The sequence below is a fragment of the Oncorhynchus masou genome, chromosome 24 (assembly GCF_036934945.1).
Source record: "Oncorhynchus masou masou isolate Uvic2021 chromosome 24, UVic_Omas_1.1, whole genome shotgun sequence".
Lineage (NCBI taxonomy): Eukaryota > Metazoa > Chordata > Actinopteri > Salmoniformes > Salmonidae > Oncorhynchus > Oncorhynchus masou.
The window spans coordinates 118,195,420-118,218,641 of NC_088235.1; the positions used below are offsets into that span (position 1 = coordinate 118,195,420).

The following is a 23,222-nucleotide window of genomic DNA, read 5'->3' on the forward strand; positions in this document are numbered from 1 at the left end:
AAGTCACCATATTGTCCTGCAGCTACCCATACTCCAGTCACCATACTGGGGGACAGCTACACATACTCCAGTCACCATATTGTCCTGCAGCTACCCATACTCAAGTCATCATAATGTCCTGCAGCTACCCATACTCCAGTCACCATATTGGGGGACAGCTACCCATACTCCAGTCACCATATTGGGGGACAGCTACCCATACTCCAGTCACCATTTTGTCCTGCAGCTACCCATACTCAAGTCGTCATATTGTCCTGCAGCTACCCATACTCCAGTTACTATATTGTCCTGCAGCTACCCATACTCAAGTCGTCATATTGTCCTGCAGCTACCCATACTCCAGTCACCATATTGTCCTGCAGCTACCAATACTCAAGTAGTCATATTGTTCTGCAGCTACCCATACTCCAGTCACCATATTGTCCTGCAGCTACCCATACCCCGGTCACCATATTGTCCTGCAGCTACCCATACTCCAGTCACCATATCGGGCTGCAGCTACCCGTACTCCAGTCACCATATTGGCCTGCAGCTACCCATACTCCAGTCACCATATTGTCCTGCAGCTACCCATACTGCCTGTCACCATATTGTCCTGCAGCTACCCATACTCCAGTCACCATATTGGGGGATAGCTACCCATACTCCAGTCACCATATTGTCCTGCAGCTACCCATACTCCAGTCAACATATTGGGCTGCAGCTACCCGTACTCCAGTCACCATATTGGCCTGCATTTACCCATACTCCAGTCACCATATTGTCCTGCAGCTACCCATACTGCCTGTCACCATATTGTCCTGCAGCTACCCATACTCCAGTCACCATATTGTCCTGCAGCTACCCATACTCCAGTCACCATATCGGGCTGCAGCTACACATACTCCAGTCACCATATTGGGGGACAGCTACCCATACTCCAGTCAACATATTGGGCTGCAGCTACCCGTACTCCAGTCACCATATTGGCCTGCAGCTACCCATACTCAAGTCGTCATATTGTCGTGCAGCTACCCATACTCCAGTCACCATATTGTCCTGCAGCTACCCATACTCCAGTCACCATACTGGGGGACAGCTACCCATACTCCAGTCACCATACTGGGGGACAGCTACCCATACTCCAGTCACCATATTGTCCTGCAGCTACCCATACTCCAGTCACCATATTGTCCTGCAGCTACCAATACTCAAGTCACCATATTGTCCTGCAGCTACCCATACTCCAGTCACCATACTGGGGGACAGCTACACATACTCCAGTCACCATATTGTCCTGCAGCTACCCATACTCCAGTCACCATATTGTCCTGCAGCTACCCATACTCCAGTCACCATATTGTCCTGCAGCTACCCATACTCCAGTCACAATATTGTCCTGCAGCTACCCATACTCCAGTCACCATATTGTCCTGCAGCTACCCATACTCCAGTCACCATACTGGGGGACAGCTACCCATACTCCAGTCACCATACTGGGGGACAGCTACCCATACTCCAGTCACCGTATTGTCCTGCAGCTACCCATACTCCAGTCACCATATTGTCCTGCAGCTACCCATACTCCAGTCACCATATTGTCCTGCAGCTACCCATACTCCAGTCACAATATTGTCCTGCAGCTACCCATACTCCAGTCACCATATTGTCCTGCAGCTACCCATACTCCAGTCACCATATTGTCCTGCAGCTACCCATACTCCAGTCACAATATTGTCCTGCAGCTACCCATACTCCAGTCACCATATTGGCCTGCAGCTACCCATACTCAAGTCGTCATATTGTCGTGCAGCTACCCATACTCCAGTCACCATATTGTCCTGCAGCTACCCATACTCCAGTCACCATACTGGGGGACAGCTACCCATACTCCAGTCACCATACTGGGGGACAGCTACCCATACTCCAGTCACCATATTGTCCTGCAGCTACCCATACTCCAGTCACCATATTGTCCTGCAGCTACCAATACTCAAGTCACCATATTGTCCTGCAGCTACCCATACTCCAGTCACCATACTGGGGGACAGCTACACATACTCCAGTCACCATATTGTCCTGCAGCTACCCATACTCCAGTCACCATATTGTCCTGCAGCTACCCATACTCCAGTCACCATATTGTCCTGCAGCTACCCATACTCCAGTCACCATATTGTCCTGCAGCTACCAATACTCAAGTCACCATATTGTCCTGCAGCTACCCATACTCCAGTCACCATACTGGGGGACAGCTACACATACTCCAGTCACCATATTGTCCTGCAGCTACCCATACTCCAGTCACCATATTGTCCTGCAGCTACCCATACTCCAGTCACCATATTGTCCTGCAGCTACCCATACTCCAGTCACCATATTGTCCTGCAGCTACCCATACTCCAGTCACCATATTGTCCTGCAGCTACCCATACTCCAGTCACCATACTGGGGGACAGCTACCCATACTCCAGTCACCATACTGGGGGACAGCTACCCATACTCCAGTCACCGTATTGTCCTGCAGCTACCCATACTCCAGTCACCATATTGTCCTGCAGCTACCCATACTCCAGTCACAATATTGTCCTGCAGCTACCCATACTCCAGTCACCATATTGTCCTGCAGCTACCCATACTCAAGTCGTCATATTGTCCTGCAGCTACCCATACTCCAGTCACCATATTGGGGGACAGCTACCCATACTTCAGTCACCATCCTGGGGGACAGCTACCCATACTCCAGTCACCATATTGGCCTGCAGCTACCCATACTCCAGTCACCATTTTGTCCTGCAGCTACCAATACTCAAGTAGTCATATTGTTCTGCAGCTACCCATACTCCAGTCACCATATTGTCCTGCAGCTACCCATACTCCAGTCACCATATCGGGCTGCAGCTACACATACTCCAGTCACCATATTGGGGGACAGCTACCCATACTCCAGTCACCACATTGGGGAATAGCTACCCATACTCCAGTCACCATATTGTCCTGCAGCTACCCATACTCCAGTCAACATATTGTGCTGCAGCTACCTGTACTCCAGTCACCATATTGGCCTGCAGCTACCCATACTGCAGTCACCATATTGTCCTGCAGCTACCCATACTGCAGTCACCATATTGTCCTGCAGCTACCCATACTCAAGTCGTCATATTGTCGTGCAGCTACCCATACTCAAGTCACCATATTGTCCTGCAGCTACCCATACTCCAGTCACCATACTGGGGGACAGCTACCCATACTCCAGTCACCATACTGGGGGACAGCTACCCATACTCCAGTCACCATATTGTCCTGCAGCTACCCATACTCCGGTCACCATATTGTCCTGCAGCTACCCATACTCAAGTCGTCATATTGTCCTGCAGCTACCCATACTCCAGTCACCATATTGGGGGACAGCTACCCATACTCCAGTCACCATACTGGGGGACAGCTACCCATACTCCAGTCACCATATTGTCCTGCAGCTACCCATACTCAAGTCGTCATATTGTCCTGCAGCTACCCATATTCCAGTCACTATATTGTCCTGCAGCTACCCATACTCAAGTCGTCATATTGTCCTGCAGCTACCCATACTCCAGTCACCATATTGTCCTGCAGCTACCAATACTCCAGTCAACATATTGGGCTGCAGCTACCCGTACTCCAGTCACCATATTGGCCTGCAGCTACCCATACTCCAGTCAACATATTGGGCTGCAGCTACCCGTACTCCAGTCACCATATTGGCCTGCAGCTACCCGTACTCCAGTCACCATATTGTCCTGCAGCTACCCATACTGCAGTCACCATATTGTCCTGCAGATACCCATACTCCAGTCACTATATTGTCCTGCAGCTACCCATACTCCAGTCACCATATCGGGCTGCAGCTACACATACTCCAGTCAACATATTGGGCTGCAGCTACCCGTACTCCAGTCACCATATTGGCCTGCAGCTACCCATAATCAAGTCGTCATATTGTCGTGCATCTACCCATACTCCAGTCACCATATTGTCCTGCAGCTACCCATACTCCAGTCACCATACTGGGGGACAGCTACCCATACTCCAGTCACCATACTGGGGGACAGCTACCCATACTCCAGTCACCATATTGTCCTGCAGCTACCCATACTCCAGTCACCATATTGTCCTGCAGCTACCCATACTCCAGTCACCATACTGGGGGACAGCTACCCATACTACAGTAACCATATTGGGCTGCAGCTACCCATACTCCAGTCACCAAACTGAGGGACAGCTACCCATACTCCAGTCACCATATTGGCCTGCAGCTACCCATACTCAAGTCGTCATATTGTCCTGCAGCTACCCATACTCCAGTCACAATATTGTCCTGCAGCTACCCATACTCCGGTCACCATATTGTCCTGCAGCTACCCATACTCAAGTCGTCATATTGTCCTGCAGCTACCCATACTCCAGTCACCATATTGTCCTGCAGCTACTCATACTGCAGTCAGCATATTGTCCTGCAGCTACCCATACTCCAGTCACCATATTGTCCTGCAGCTACCCATACTCCAGTCAACATATCGGGCTGCAGCTACACATACTCCAGTCACCATATTGGGGGACAGCTACCCATACTCCAGTCACCATATTGTCCTGCAGCTACCCATACTCCAGTCACCATATCGGGCTGCAGCTACACATACTCCAGTCACCATATTGGGGGACAGCTACCCATACTCCAGTCAACATATTGGGCTGCAGCTAACCGTACTCCAGTCACCATATTGGCCTGCAGCTACCCATACTCCAGTCACCATACTGGGGGACATCTACCCATACTCCAGTCACCATACTGGGGGACAGCTACCCATACTCCAGTCACCATATTGTCCTGCAGCTATCCATACTCCAATCACCATATTGTCCTGCAGCTACCCATAGTCCTGTCACCATACTGGGGGACAGCTACCCATACTCCATTCACCATACTGGGGGACAGCTACCCATACTCCAGTCACCATATTGTCCTGCAGCTATCCATACTCCAGTCACCATATTGTCCTGCAGCTACCCATACTCCAGTCACCATACTGGGGGACAGCTACCCATACTCCAGTAACCATATTGTCCTGCAGCTACCCATTCTCCAGTCACCATATTGTCCTGCAGCTACCCATACTCCAGTCACCATACTGGGGAACAGCTACCCATACTCCAGTCACCATATTAGGCTGCAGCTACCCATACTCCAGTCACCAAACTGAGGGACAGCTACCCATACTCCAGTCACCATATTGGCCTGCAGCTCCCCATACTCAAGTCGTCATATTGTCCTGCAGCTACCCATACTCCAGTCACCATATTGTCCTGCAGCTACCCATACTCCAGTCACCATATTGTCCTGCAGCTACCCATACTCCGGTCACCATATTGTCCTGCAGCTACCCATACTCCAGTCACCATACTGGGGGACAGCTATCCATACTCCAGTCACCATATTGGGCTGCAGCTACCCATACTCCAGTCACCATATTGTCCTGCAGCTACCCGTACTCCAGTCACCATATTGGCCTGCAGCTACCCATACTCCAGTCACCATATTGTCCTGCAGCTACCCATACTCAAGTCGTCATAATGTCCTGCTGCTACCCATACTCCAGTCACCATACTGGGGGACAGCTACCCATACTCCAGTCACCATACTGGGGGACAGCTACCCATACTCCAGTCACCATACTGGGGGACAGCTACCCATACTCCAGTCACCATACTGGGGACAGCTACCCATACTGCAGTCACCATATTGTCCTGTGGCTACCCATACTCCAGTCACCATATTGTCCTGTGGCTACCCATACTCCAGTCGTCATATTGTCCTGCAGCTACCCATACTCCAGTCACCATATTTTCCTGCAGCTACCCATACTCCAGTCACCATCATGTCCTGCAGCTACCCATACTCCAGTCACCATTATGTCCTGCAGCTACCCATACTCCAGTCACCATATCGGGCTGCAGCTACACATACTCCATTCACCATATTGGGGGACAGCTACCCATACTCCAGTCACCATATTGTGGGATAGCTACCCATACTACAGTCAACATATTGGGCTGCAGCTACCCGTACTCCAGTCACCATATTGGCCTGCAGCTACCCATACTCAAGTCGTCATATTGTCCTGCAGCTACCCATACTCCAGTCACCATACTGGGGGACAGCTACCCATACTCCAGTCACCATATTGTCCTGCAGCTACCCATACTCCAGTCACCATATTGTCCTGCAGCTACCCACACTCCAGTCACCATATTGTCCTGCAGCTACCCGTACTCCAGTCACCATATTGTCCTGCAGCTACCCGTACTCCAGTCACCATATTGGCCTGCAGCTACCCATACTCCAGTCACCATATTGTCCTGCAGCTACCCATACTCAAGTCGTAATTTTGTCCTGCAGCTACCCATACTCAAGTCGTCATAATGTCCTGCTGCTACCCATACTCCAGTCACCATACTGGGGGACAGCTACCCATACTACAGTCACCATATCGGGCTGCAGCTACCCATACTCCAGTCACCATACTGGGGGACAGCTACCCATACTCCAGTCACCATACTGGGGGACATCTACCCATACTCCAATCACCATATTGTCCTGCAGCTACCGATACTCCAGTCACCATACTTGGGGACAGCTACCCATACTACAGTCACCATATTGGGCTGCAGCTACTCATACTTCAGTCGTCATATTGTCTTGCAGCTACCGATACTCCAGTCACCATATTGTCCTGCAGCTATCCATACTCCAATCACCATATTGTCCTGCAGCTACCCATAGTCCTGTCACCATACTGGGGGACAGCTACCCATACTCCATTCACCATACTGGGGGACAGCTACCCATACTCCAGTCACCATATTGTCCTGCAGCTACCCATTCTCCAGTCACCATATTGTCCTGCAGCTACCCATACTCCAGTCACCATACTGGGGAACAGCTACCCATACTCCAGTCACCATATTAGGCTGCAGCTACCCATACTCCAGTCACCAAACTGAGGGACAGCTACCCATACTCCAGTCACCATATTGGCCTGCAGCTCCCCATACTCAAGTCGTCATATTGTCCTGCAGCTACCCATACTCCAGTCACCATATTGTCCTGCAGCTACCCATACTCCAGTCACCATATTGTCCTGCAGCTACCCATACTCCGGTCACCATATTGTCCTGCAGCTACCCATACTCAAGTCGTCATATTGTCCTGCAGCTACCCATACTCCAGTCACCATACTGGGGGACAGCTATCCATACTCCAGTCACCATATTGGGCTGCAGCTACCCATACTCCAGTCACCATATTGTCCTGCAGCTATCCGTACTCCAGTCACCATATTGGCCTGCAGCTACCCATACTCCAGTCACCATATTGTCCTGCAGCTACCCATACTCAAGTCGTCATAATGTCCTGCTGCTACCCATACTCCAGTCACCATACTGGGGGACAGCTACCCATACTCCAGTCACCATACTGGGGGACAGCTACCCATACTCCAGTCACCATACTGGGGGACAGCTACCCATACTCCAGTCACCATACTGGGGGACAGCTACCCATACTGCAGTCAGCATATTGTCCTGTGGCTACCCATACTCCAGTCACCATATTGTCCTGTGGCTACCCATACTCCAGTCGTCATATTGTCCTGCAGCTACCCATACTCCAGTCACCATATTTTCCTGCAGCTACCCATACTCCAGTCACCATCATGTCCTGCAGCTACCCATACTCCAGTCACCATTATGTCCTGCAGCTACCCATACTCCATTCACCATATTGGGGGACAGCTACCCATACTCCAGTCACCATATTGTGGGATAGCTACCCATACTACAGTCAACATATTGGGCTGCAGCTACCCGTACTCCAGTCACCATATTGGCCTGCAGCTACCCATACTCAAGTCGTCATATTGTCCTGCAGCTACCCATACTCCAGTCACCATACTGGGGGACAGCTACCCATACTCCAGTCACCATATTGTCCTGCAGCTACCCATACTCCAGTCACCATATTGTCCTGCAGCTACCCACACTCCAGTCACCATATTGTCCTGCAGCTACCCGTACTCCAGTCACCATATTGTCCTGCAGCTACCCATACTCCAGTCACCATATTGTCCTGCAGCTACCCACACTCCAGTCACCATATTGTCCTGCAGCTACCCGTACTCCAGTCACCATATTGTCCTGCAGCTACCCGTACTCCAGTCACCATATTGGCCTGCAGCTACCCATACTCCAGTCACCATATTGTCCTGCAGCTACCCATACTCAAGTCGTAATTTTGTCCTGCAGCTACCCATACTCAAGTCGTCATAATGTCCTGCTGCTACCCATACTCCAGTCACCATACTGGGGGACAGCTACCCATACTACAGTCACCATATCGGGCTGCAGCTACCCATACTCCAGTCACCATACTGGGGGACAGCTACCCATACTCCAGTCACCATACTGGGGGACATCTACCCATACTCCAATCACCATATTGTCCTGCAGCTACCGATACTCCAGTCACCATACTGGGGGACAGCTACCCATACTACAGTCACCATATTGGGCTGCAGCTACTCATACTTCAGTCGTCATATTGTCTTGCAGCTACCGATACTCCAGTCACCATATTGTCCTGCAGCTATCCATACTCCAATCACCATATTGTCCTGCAGCTACCCATAGTCCTGTCACCATACTGGGGGACAGCTACCCATACTCCATTCACCATACTGGGGGCCAGCTACCCATACTCCATTCACCATATTGTCCTGCAGCTATCCATACTCCAGTCACCATATTGTCCTGCAGCTACCCATACTCCAGTCACCATACTGGGGGACAGCTACCCATACTCCAGTCACCATATTGTCCTGCAGCTACCCATTCTCCAGTCACCATATTGTCCTGCAGCTACCCATACTCCAGTCACCATACTGGGGAACAGCTACCCATACTCCAGTCACCATATTAGGCTGCAGCTACCCATACTCCAGTCACCAAACTGAGGGACAGCTACCCATACTCCAGTCACCATATTGGCCTGCAGCTCCCCATACTCAAGTCGTCATATTGTCCTGCAGCTACCCATACTCCAGTCACCATATTGTCCTGCAGCTACCCATACTCCAGTCACCATATTGTCCTGCAGCTACCCATACTCCGGTCACCATATTGTCCTGCAGCTACCCATACTCAAGTCGTCATATTGTCCTGCAGCTACCCATACTCCAGTCACCATACTGGGGGACAGCTATCCATACTCCAGTCACCATATTGGGCTGCAGCTACCCATACTCCAGTCACCATATTGGCCTGCAGCTACCCATACTCCAGTCACCATATTGTCCTGCAGCTACCCATACTCAAGTCGTCATAATGTCCTGCTGCTACCCATACTCCAGTCACCATACTGGGGGACAGCTACCCATACTCCAGTCACCATACTGGGGGACAGCTACCCATACTCCAGTCACCATACTGGGGGACAGCTACCCATACTCCAGTCACCATACTGGGGGACAGCTACCCATACTGCAGTCACCATATTGTCCTGTGGCTACCCATACTCCAGTCACCATATTGTCCTGTGGCTACCCATACTCCAGTCGTCATATTGTCCTGCAGCTACCCATACTCCAGTCACCATATTTTCCTGCAGCTACCCATACTCCAGTCACCATCATGTCCTGCAGCTACCCATACTCCAGTCACCATTATGTCCTGCAGCTACCCATACTCCAGTCACCATACTGGGGGACAGCTACCCATACTCCATTCACCATACTGGGGGACGGCTACCCATACTCCAGTCACCATATTGTCCTGCAGCTATCCATACTCCAGTCACCATATTGTCCTGCAGCTACCCATACTCCAGTCACCATACTGGGGGACAGCTACCCATACTCCAGTCACCATATTGTCCTGCAGCTACCCATTCTCCAGTCACCATATTGTCCTGCAGCTACCCATACTCCAGTCACCATACTGGGGAACAGCTACCCATACTCCAGTCACCATATTAGGCTGCAGCTACCCATACTCCAGTCACCAAACTGAGGGACAGCTACCCATACTCCAGTCACCATATTGGCCTGCAGCTCCCCATACTCAAGTCGTCATATTGTCCTGCAGCTACCCATACTCCAGTCACCATATTGTCCTGCAGCTACCCATACTCCAGTCACCATATTGTCCTGCAGCTACCCATACTCAAGTCGTCATATTGTCCTGCAGCTACCCATACTCCAGTCACCATACTGGGGGACAGCTATCTATACTCCAGTCACCATATTGGGCTGCAGCTACCCATACTCCAGTCACCATATTGTCCTGCAGCTACCCGTACTCCAGTCACCATATTGGCCTGCAGCTACCCATACTCCAGTCACCATATTGTCCTGCAGCTACCCATACTCAAGTCGTCATAATGTCCTGCTGCTACCCATACTCCAGTCACCATACTGGGGGACAGCTACCCATACTCCAGTCACCATACTGGGGGACAGCTACCCATACTCCAGTCACCATACTGGGGGACAGCTACCCATACTCCAGTCACCATACTGGGGGACAGCTACCCATACTGCAGTCAGCATATTGTCCTGTGGCTACCCATACTCCAGTCACCATATTGTCCTGTGGCTACCCATACTCCAGTCGTCATATTGTCCTGCAGCTACCCATACTCCAGTCACCATATTTTCCTGCAGCTACCCATACTCCAGTCACCATCATGTCCTGCAGCTACCCATACTCCAGTCACCATTATGTCCTGCAGCTACCCATACTCCATTCACCATATTGGGGGACAGCTACCCATACTCCAGTCACCATATTGTGGGATAGCTACCCATACTACAGTCAACATATTGGGCTGCAGCTACCCGTACTCCAGTCACCATATTGGCCTGCAGCTACCCATACTCAAGTCGTCATATTGTCCTGCAGCTACCCATACTCCAGTCACCATACTGGGGGACAGCTACCCATACTCCAGTCACCATATTGTCCTGCAGCTACCCATACTCCAGTCACCATATTGTCCTGCAGCTACCCACACTCCAGTCACCATATTGTCCTGCAGCTACCCGTACTCCAGTCACCATATTGTCCTGCAGCTACCCATACTCCAGTCACCATATTGTCCTGCAGCTACCCACACTCCAGTCACCATATTGTCCTGCAGCTACCCGTACTCCAGTCACCATATTGTCCTGCAGCTACCCGTACTCCAGTCACCATATTGGCCTGCAGCTACCCATACTCCAGTCACCATATTGTCCTGCAGCTACCCATACTCAAGTCGTAATTTTGTCCTGCAGCTACCCATACTCAAGTCGTCATAATGTCCTGCTGCTACCCATACTCCAGTCACCATACTGGGGGACAGCTACCCATACTACAGTCACCATATCGGGCTGCAGCTACCCATACTCCAGTCACCATACTGGGGGACAGCTACCCATACTCCAGTCACCATACTGGGGGACATCTACCCATACTCCAATCACCATATTGTCCTGCAGCTACCGATACTCCAGTCACCATACTGGGGGACAGCTACCCATACTACAGTCACCATATTGGGCTGCAGCTACTCATACTTCAGTCGTCATATTGTCTTGCAGCTACCGATACTCCAGTCACCATATTGTCCTGCAGCTATCCATACTCCAATCACCATATTGTCCTGCAGCTACCCATAGTCCTGTCACCATACTGGGGGACAGCTACCCATACTCCATTCACCATACTGGGGGCCAGCTACCCATACTCCATTCACCATATTGTCCTGCAGCTATCCATACTCCAGTCACCATATTGTCCTGCAGCTACCCATACTCCAGTCACCATACTGGGGGACAGCTACCCATACTCCAGTCACCATATTGTCCTGCAGCTACCCATTCTCCAGTCACCATATTGTCCTGCAGCTACCCATACTCCAGTCACCATACTGGGGAACAGCTACCCATACTCCAGTCACCATATTAGGCTGCAGCTACCCATACTCCAGTCACCAAACTGAGGGACAGCTACCCATACTCCAGTCACCATATTGGCCTGCAGCTCCCCATACTCAAGTCGTCATATTGTCCTGCAGCTACCCATACTCCAGTCACCATATTGTCCTGCAGCTACCCATACTCCAGTCACCATATTGTCCTGCAGCTACCCATACTCCGGTCACCATATTGTCCTGCAGCTACCCATACTCAAGTCGTCATATTGTCCTGCAGCTACCCATACTCCAGTCACCATACTGGGGGACAGCTATCCATACTCCAGTCACCATATTGGGCTGCAGCTACCCATACTCCAGTCACCATATTGGCCTGCAGCTATCCATACTCCAGTCACCATATTGTCCTGCAGCTACCCATACTCAAGTCGTCATAATGTCCTGCTGCTACCCATACTCCAGTCACCATACTGGGGGACAGCTACCCATACTCCAGTCACCATACTGGGGGACAGCTACCCATACTCCAGTCACCATACTGGGGGACAGCTACCCATACTCCAGTCACCATACTGGGGGACAGCTACCCATACTGCAGTCACCATATTGTCCTGTGGCTACCCATACTCCAGTCACCATATTGTCCTGTGGCTACCCATACTCCAGTCGTCATATTGTCCTGCAGCTACCCATACTCCAGTCACCATATTTTCCTGCAGCTACCCATACTCCAGTCACCATCATGTCCTGCAGCTACCCATACTCCAGTCACCATTATGTCCTGCAGCTACCCATACTCCAGTCACCATACTAGGGGACAGCTACCCATACTCCATTCACCATACTGGGGGATAGCTACCCATACTCCAGTCACCATATTGTCCTGCAGCTATCCATACTCCAGTCACCATATTGTCCTGCAGCTACCCATACTCCAGTCACCATACTGGGGGACAGCTACCCATACTCCAGTCACCATATTGTCCTGCAGCTACCCATTCTCCAGTCACCATATTGTCCTGCAGCTACCCATACTCCAGTCACCATACTGGGGAACAGCTACCCATACTCCAGTCACCATATTAGGCTGCAGCTACCCATACTCCAGTCACCAAACTGAGGGACAGCTACCCATACTCCAGTCACCATATTGGCCTGCAGCTCCCCATACTCAAGTCGTCATATTGTCCTGCAGCTACCCATACTCCAGTCACCATATTGTCCTGCAGCTACCCATACTCCAGTCACCATATTGTCCTGCAGCTACCCATACTCAAGTCGTCATATTGTCCTGCAGCTACCCATACTCCAGTCACCATACTGGGGGACAGCTATCTATACTCCAGTCACCATATTGGGCTGCAGCTACCCATACTCCAGTCACCATATTGTCCTGCAGCTACCCGTACTCCAGTCACCATATTGGCCTGCAGCTACCCATACTCCAGTCACCATATTGTCCTGCAGCTACCCATACTCAAGTCGTCATAATGTCCTGCTGCTACCCATACTCCAGTCACCATACTGGGGGACAGCTACCCATACTCCAGTCACCATACTGGGGGACAGCTACCCATACTCCAGTCACCATACTGGGGGACAGCTACCCATACTCCAGTCACCATACTGGGGGACAGCTACCCATACTGCAGTCAGCATATTGTCCTGTGGCTACCCATACTCCAGTCACCATATTGTCCTGTGGCTACCCATACTCCAGTCGTCATATTGTCCTGCAGCTACCCATACTCCAGTCACCATATTTTCCTGCAGCTACCCATACTCCAGTCACCATCATGTCCTGCAGCTACCCATACTCCAGTCACCATTATGTCCTGCAGCTACCCATACTCCATTCACCATATTGGGGGACAGCTACCCATACTCCAGTCACCATATTGTGGGATAGCTACCCATACTACAGTCAACATATTGGGCTGCAGCTACCCGTACTCCAGTCACCATATTGGCCTGCAGCTACCCATACTCAAGTCGTCATATTGTCCTGCAGCTACCCATACTCCAGTCACCATACTGGGGGACAGCTACCCATACTCCAGTCACCATATTGTCCTGCAGCTACCCATACTCCAGTCACCATATTGTCCTGCAGCTACCCACACTCCAGTCACCATATTGTCCTGCAGCTACCCGTACTCCAGTCACCATATTGTCCTGCAGCTACCCATACTCCAGTCACCATATTGTCCTGCAGCTACCCACACTCCAGTCACCATATTGTCCTGCAGCTACCCGTACTCCAGTCACCATATTGTCCTGCAGCTACCCGTACTCCAGTCACCATATTGGCCTGCAGCTACCCATACTCCAGTCACCATATTGTCCTGCAGCTACCCATACTCAAGTCGTAATTTTGTCCTGCAGCTACCCATACTCAAGTCGTCATAATGTCCTGCTGCTACCCATACTCCAGTCACCATACTGGGGGACAGCTACCCATACTACAGTCACCATATCGGGCTGCAGCTACCCATACTCCAGTCACCATACTGGGGGACAGCTACCCATACTCCAGTCACCATACTGGGGGACATCTACCCATACTCCAATCACCATATTGTCCTGCAGCTACCGATACTCCAGTCACCATACTGGGGGACAGCTACCCATACTACAGTCACCATATTGGGCTGCAGCTACTCATACTTCAGTCGTCATTGTCTTGCAGCTACCGATACTCCAGTCACCATATTGTCCTGCAGCTATCCATACTCCAATCACCATATTGTCCTGCAGCTACCCATAGTCCTGTCACCATACTGGGGGACAGCTACCCATACTCCATTCACCATACTGGGGGACAGCTACCCATACTCCATTCACCATATTGTCCTGCAGCTATCCATACTCCAGTCACCATATTGTCCTGCAGCTACCCATACTCCAGTCACCATACTGGGGGACAGCTACCCATACTCCAGTCACCATATTGTCCTGCAGCTACCCATTCTCCAGTCACCATATTGTCCTGCAGCTACCCATACTCCAGTCACCATACTGGGGAACAGCTACCCATACTCCAGTCACCATATTAGGCTGCAGCTACCCATACTCCAGTCACCAAACTGAGGGACAGCTACCCATACTCCAGGCACCATATTGGCCTGCAGCTCCCCATACTCAAGTCGTCATATTGTCCTGCAGCTACCCATACTCCAGTCACCATATTGTCCTGCAGCTACCCATACTCCAGTCACCATATTGTCCTGCAGCTACCCATACTCCGGTCACCATATTGTCCTGCAGCTACCCATACTCAAGTCGTCATATTGTCCTGCAGCTACCCATACTCCAGTCACCATACTGGGGGACAGCTATCCATACTCCAGTCACCATATTGGGCTGCAGCTACCCATACTCCAGTCACCATATTGGCCTGCAGCTACCCATACTCCAGTCACCATATTGTCCTGCAGCTACCCATACTCAAGTCGTCATAATGTCCTGCTGCTACCCATACTCCAGTCACCATACTGGGGGACAGCTACCCATACTCCAGTCACCATACTGGGGGACAGCTACCCATACTCCAGTCACCATACTGGGGGACAGCTACCCATACTCCAGTCACCATACTGGGGGACAGCTACCCATACTGCAGTCACCATATTGTCCTGTGGCTACCCATACTCCAGTCACCATATTGTCCTGTGGCTACCCATACTCCAGTCGTCATATTGTCCTGCAGCTACCCATACTCCAGTCACCATATTTTCCTGCAGCTACCCATACTCCAGTCACCATCATGTCCTGCAGCTACCCATACTCCAGTCACCATTATGTCCTGCAGCTACCCATACTCCAGTCACCATACTGGGGGACAGCTACCCATACTCCATTCACCATACTGGGGGACAGCTACCCATACTCCAGTCACCATATTGTCCTGCAGCTATCCATACTCCAGTCACCATATTGTCCTGCAGCTACCCATACTCCAGTCACCATACTGGGGGACAGCTACCCATACTCCAGTCACCATATTGTCCTGCAGCTACCCATTCTCCAGTCACCATATTGTCCTGCAGCTACCCATACTCCAGTCACCATACTGGGGAACAGCTACCCATACTCCAGTCACCATATTAGGCTGCAGCTACCCATACTCCAGTCACCAAACTGAGGGACAGCTACCCATACTCCAGTCACCATATTGGCCTGCAGCTCCCCATACTCAAGTCGTCATATTGTCCTGCAGCTACCCATACTCCAGTCACCATATTGTCCTGCAGCTACCCATACTCCAGTCACCATATTGTCCTGCAGCTACCCATACTCAAGTCGTCATATTGTCCTGCAGCTACCCATACTCCAGTCACCATACTGGGGGACAGCTATCTATACTCCAGTCACCATATTGGGCTGCAGCTACCCATACTCCAGTCACCATATTGTCCTGCAGCTACCCGTACTCCAGTCACCATATTGGCCTGCAGCTACCCATACTCCAGTCACCATATTGTCCTGCAGCTACCCATACTCAAGTCGTCATAATGTCCTGCTGCTACCCATACTCCAGTCACCATACTGGGGGACAGCTACCCATACTCCAGTCACCATACTGGGGGACAGCTACCCATACTCCAGTCACCATACTGTGGGACAGCTACCCATACTCCAGTCACCATACTGGGGGACAGCTACCCATACTGCAGTCAGCATATTGTCCTGTGGCTACCCATACTCCAGTCACCATATTGTCCTGTGGCTACCCATACTCCAGTCGTCATATTGTCCTGCAGCTACCCATACTCCAGTCACCATATTTTCCTGCAGCTACCCATACTCCAGTCACCATCATGTCCTGCAGCTACCCATACTCCAGTCACCATTATGTCCTGCAGCTACCCATACTCCATTCACCATATTGGGGGACAGCTACCCATACTCCAGTCACCATATTGTGGGATAGCTACCCATACTACAGTCAACATATTGGGCTGCAGCTACCCGTACTCCAGTCACCATATTGGCCTGCAGCTACCCATACTCAAGTCGTCATATTGTCCTGCAGCTACCCATACTCCAGTCACCATACTGGGGGACAGCTACCCATACTCCAGTCACCATATTGTCCTGCAGCTACCCATACTCCAGTCACCATATTGTCCTGCAGCTACCCACACTCCAGTCACCATATTGTCCTGCAGCTACCCGTACTCCAGTCACCATATTGTCCTGCAGCTACCCATACTCCAGTCACCATATTGTCCTGCAGCTACCCACACTCCAGTCACCATATTGTCCTGCAGCTACCCGTACTCCAGTCACCATATTGTCCTGCAGCTACCCGTACTCCAGTCACCATATTGGCCTGCAGCTACCCGTACTCCAGTCACCATATTGTCCTGCAGCTACCCATACTCAAGTCGTAATTTTGTCCTGCAGCTACCCATACTCAAGTCGTCATAATGTCCTGCTGCTACCCATACTCCAGTCACCATACTGGGGGACAGCTACCCATACTACAGTCACCATATCGGGCTGCAGCTACCCATACTCCAGTCACCATACTGGGGGACAGCTACCCATACTCCAGTCACCATACTGGGGGACATCTACCCATACTCCAATCACCATATTGTCCTGCAGCTACCGATACTCCAGTCACCATACTGGGGGACAGCTACCCATACTACAGTCACCATATTGGGCTGCAGCTACTCATACTTCAGTCGTCATATTGTCTTGCAGCTACCGATACTCCAGTCACCATATTGTCCTGCAGCTATCCATACTCCAATCACCATATTGTCCTGCAGCTACCCATAGTCCTGTCACCATACTGGGGGACAGCTACCCATACTCCATTCACCATACTGGGGGCCAGCTACCCATACTCCATTCACCATATTGTCCTGCAGCTATCCATACTCCAGTCACCATATTGTCCTGCAGCTACCCATACTCCAGTCACCATACTGGGGGACAGCTACCCATACTCCAGTCACCATATTGTCCTGCAGCTACCCATTCTCCAGTCACCATATTGTCCTGCAGCTACCCATACTCCAGTCACCATACTGGGGAACAGCTACCCATACTCCAGTCACCATATTAGGCTGCAGCTACCCATACTCCAGTCACCAAACTGAGGGACAGCTACCCATACTCCAGTCACCATATTGGCCTGCAGCTCCCCATACTCAAGTCGTCATATTGTCCTGCAGCTACCCATACTCCAGTCACCATATTGTCCTGCAGCTACCCATACTCCAGTCACCATATTGTCCTGCAGCTACCCATACTCCAGTCACCATATTGTCCTGCAGCTACCCATACTCCGGTCACCATATTGTCCTGCAGCTACCCATACTCAAGTCGTCATATTGTCCTGCAGCTACCCATACTCCAGTCACCATACTGGGGGACAGCTATCCATACTCCAGTCACCATATTGGGCTGCAGCTACCCATACTCCAGTCACCATATTGGCCTGCAGCTACCCATACTCCAGTCACCATATTGTCCTGCAGCTACCCATACTCAAGTCGTCATAATGTCCTGCTGCTACCCATACTCCAGTCACCATACTGGGGGACAGCTACCCATACTCCAGTCACCATACTGGGGGACAGCTACCCATACTCCAGTCACCATACTGGGGGACAGCTACCCATACTCCAGTCACCATACTGGGGGACAGCTACCCATACTGCAGTCACCATATTGTCCTGTGGCTACCCATACTCCAGTCACCATATTGTCCTGTGGCTACCCATACTCCAGTCACCATATTGTCCTGTGGCTACCCATACTCCAGTCGTCATATTGTCCTGCAGCTACCCATACTCCAGTCACCATATTTTCCTGCAGCTACCCATACTCCAGTCACCATCATGTCCTGCAGCTACCCATACTCCAGTCACCATTATGTCCTGCAGCTACCCATACTCCATTCACCATATTGGGGGACAGCTACCCATACTCCAGTCACCATATTGTGGGATAGCTACCCATACTACAGTCAACATATTGGGCTGCAGCTACCCGTACTCCAGTCACCATATTGGCCTGCAGCTACCCATACTCAAGTCGTCATATTGTCCTGCAGCTACCCATACTCCAGTCACCATACTGGGGGACAGCTACCCATACTCCAGTCACCATATCGTCCTGCAGCTACCCATACTCCAGTCACCATATTGTCCTGCAGCTACCCACACTCCAGTCACCATATTGTCCTGCAGCTACCCATACTCCAGTCACCATATTGTCCTGCAGCTACCCGTACTCCAGTCACCATATTGGCCTGCAGCTACCCATACTCCAGTCACCATATTGTCCTGCAGCTACCCATACTCAAGTCGTAATTTTGTCCTGCAGCTACCCATACTCAAGTCGTCATAATGTCCTGCTGCTACCCATACTCCAGTCACCATACTGGGGGACAGCTACCCATACTACAGTCACCATATCGGGCTGCAGCTACCCATACTCCAGTCACCATACTGGGGGACAGCTACCCATACTCCAGTCACCATACTGGGGGACATCTACCCATACTCCAATCACCATATTGTCCTGCAGCTACCGATACTCCAGTCACCATACTGGGGGACAACTACCCATACTACAGTCACCATATTGGGCTGCAGCTACTCATACTTCAGTCGTCATATTGTCTTGCAGCTACCGATACTCCAGTCACCATATTGTCCTGTGGCTACCCATACTCCAGTCACCATATTGTCCTGTGGCTACCCATACTGTTGAGTGTTGAGATGGGTTTTTCAAAGTTTATTGGTCTATCAGATGTCAATCAGATGACTTCGTGACATCAATAAAATACATATCCATCATATTCAAATTTAGTTCAAAATGAGATGCAGACGTTGGACTGGAGTGTTGGAGAAGAGGGACTTCAACACTTGAGTTGATGTAGCTAACTTTAAGTAACTATTTGTAACTATCTATTTGGGACAAACTAGCTAGCTCGCTACCACCTGTAAGATGAAGACCATTTGTGCCTTATAAATATGCATGACGTTCATTAGGAAAACGGCCACTATCTAGTGCACTCGTCCTAAACAATGTCATCTCTATAAACACTTAGGTAAGTCAAGTCTACCAAACGTAGTGCACTCTGTTTCTTATAGATTCTAGTTTTGGAAACTGAGAACTGTATGGAGATCAAATGTTTCATTGATGAGGAAATTAGCAGAATTTCGGCCAAAATCCATCTCAACCTTATCCCACTGCCGGCAAACAGGCTTCCTCTCATCACCATATTTGGTAGTGAGAGGAAACACCAACCGGATGTCTCACATTTATTTATCCGGTGAAATATCTGTCTCATCCATCTGTAGTAGTGTTTCTTGTGAAGCTCACTCCTCTCTCTCTCCCTCAGTGTCACGTCCCTACGTGGCTCCAGAACACTCATGTCTACAGCTGGCCTAGGGACAGAGATGACGTCCTACGTCGCCTGATGAGAATAGAGAAATACAACCCTCCTCCTATTGGGAAGCTACCAACCATCGTCTCTATCCCCATCTAATAGCACAGCGCCCCCGCTGGACTGGAGGACCGACAGCCGATTTAAACCATAAGGCTTCAGCCACACAAAGACTCATAAATATGGATTAAATCATAGTGTCTGTTTTTGTCTGTCGTAAATTAAACTCAAGTCAACTATTTTCGGACAAGTTGCATCCATAAAAAGACGATGTTCTTTGAGACCATCTCTGTGGTCCTTCAGTCAATCTGTAATTTTCAGACACAAAATCTCTGTTTGGCAGTGACCTAACAGTCAGAATGGACCTCTGCTCTGAAGACATCCTCACCCTCCAGATTAGAACCTGTTGCTGATCTGGGACCAGTGAAATACTTTACCTGGATCTTTATAGGATTCAACCGGAGACAGATCTTCTATGATTTGTTGTAAACAACTGTTTTATCTGCTATGATTTGTTGTAAACAACTGTTTTATCTGCTATGATTTGTTGTAAACAACTGTTTTATCTGCTATGATTTGTTGTAAACAACTGTTTTATCTGCTATGATTTGTTGTAAACAACTGTTTTATCTGCTATGATTTGTTGTAAACAACTGTTTTATCTGCTATGATCTGTAAACAACTGTTTTATCTGCTATGATCTGTTAACAACTGTTTTATCTGCTCTGATCTGTTAACAACTGTTTTATCTGCTCTGATCTGTTAACAACTGTTTTATCTGCTCTGATCTGTTAACAACTGTTTTATCTGCTCTGATCTGTTAACTGTTTTATCTGCTCTGATCTGTTAACAACTGTTTTATCTGCTCTGATCTGTTAACAACTGTTTTATCTGCTATGATCTGTTAACAACTGTTTTATCTGCTCTGATCTGTTCACAACTGTTTTATCTGATCTGATCTGTTCACAACTATTTTATCTGCTCTGATCTGTTCACAACTGTTTTATCTGCTATGATCTGTTCACAACTGTTTTATCTGCTATGATCTGTTCACAACTGTTTTATCTGCTCTGATCTGTTAACAACTGTTTTATCTGCTCTGATCTGTTAACAACTGTTTTATCTGCTCTGATCTGTTAACAACTGTTTTATCTGCTCTGATCTGTTAACAACTGTTTTATCTGCTGTGATCTGTTCACAACTGTTTTATCTGCTCTGATCTGTTCACAACTGTTTTATCTGCTGTGTTGATCTACAGTCCTAGAATACACAGAAGGACTGAACATATGAGGCACAGACCTCAATCGTCTCTGCTTCAGTCATGGCAGCTTGTGACTGTCTCTGCCTTTTCAGCTGGATGTGTTTTAACTGTTCTGTGAACTGACTGTTGTCCTGGAACACTGTGTGATAACTTAGTTGAAGTCGGAAGTTTCCATACACCTTAGCCAAATACATTTATACTCCGTTTTTCACAATTCCTGACATTAAATCCTCAAAAATATTCCCTGTCCTTAGGTCAGTTAGGATCACCACTTTATTTTAAGAATGTGAAATGTCAGAATAATAGTAGAGAGAATTATTGATTTCAGCTTTAATTTATTTGATCACATTCCCAGTGGGTCAGAAGTTTACATACACTCAATTAGTATCTGTTAGCTATGCCTTTAAATTGTTTAACTTGGGTCAAATGTTTTGGGTAGCCTTCCACAAGCTTCCCACAATAAGTTGTGTGAATTTTGGCCCATTCCTCCTGACAGAGCTGGTGTAACTAAATCAGGTTTGTAGGACTCCTTACTCGCACACTTTTTTTCAGTTCTGCCCACAGATTTTCTATAGGATTGAGGTCAGGGCTTTGTGAAGGCCACTCCAATACCTTGACTCTGTTGTCCTTAATCCATTTTGCCACAGCTTTGGATGTATGCTTGGGGTCATTGTCCATTTGGAAGACCCATTTGCGACCAAGCTTTAATTGATGTCTTGAGATGTTGCTTCAATATATCCATATAATTTTCCTGCCTCATGATGCCATCTATTTTGTGAAGTGCACCAGTCCCTCCTGCAGCAAAGCACCCCCACAACATAATGCTGCCGCCCCTGTGCTTCACGGATGGGATGGTGTTCTTCGGCTTGCAAGCCTCCCCCTTTTTCCTCCAAACATAACAATGGTCATTATGGCCTAACAGTTCTATTTTTGTTTCATCAGACCAGAGGACATTTCTCCAAAAAGTATAATCTTTGTCCCTATGTGCAGTTGCAAACCGTAGTCTGGCTTTTTTATGGCGGTTTTGGAGCAGTGGCTTCTTCCTTGCTGAGCGGCCTTTAAGGTTATTTCAATATAGAACTTGTTTTACTGTGGATATAGATACTTTTGTACCTGTTTCCTCCAGCATCTTCACAAGGTCCTTTGCTGTTGTTCTGGGATTGATTTGCACTTTTTGCACCAAAGTACGTTCATCTCTAGGAGACAGAACAATGACGGCTGCGTGGTCCCATGGTGTTTATACTTGCGTACTATTGCTTGTACAGATGAACGTGGTACCTTCAGGCGTTTGGAAATTGCTCCCAAGGATGAACCAGACTTGTGGAGGTCAAGCATAGAGTCACTGAGTTTGTAGGTAGGCCTTGAAATACATCCACAGGTACACCTCCAATTGATTCAAATTATGTAAATTAGCCTATCAGAAGCTTCTAAAGCCATTAAATCATTTTCTTGAATTTTCCAAGATGTTTCAAGGCACAGTCAACCTACGTGTATGTAAACTTCCGACTTCAACTGTATGTCTGTCCTTCGCAGCACTGAACACAAACAAAGAGCCTTGT

General features: G+C 49.3%; 1 protein-coding gene across 3 annotated transcripts in view; it reads left to right on the forward strand.

The window, feature by feature from the left end:
* traf3ip2l (TRAF3 interacting protein 2-like) overlaps positions 1-22,992 on the forward strand; it is a 151,546-nt gene extending 128,554 nt beyond the window's left edge. For all 3 annotated transcript variants that reach the window (XM_064936252.1, XM_064936254.1, XM_064936255.1), the window contains one exon: positions 20,358-22,992. In XM_064936252.1, coding sequence (XP_064792324.1) covers positions 20,358-20,504 — 147 coding nt within the window. In that variant the 3' untranslated portion in view covers positions 20,505-22,992. The remainder of the gene's footprint in view (positions 1-20,357) is intronic.
* The last annotated feature ends 230 nt before the right edge of the window (positions 22,993-23,222 follow it).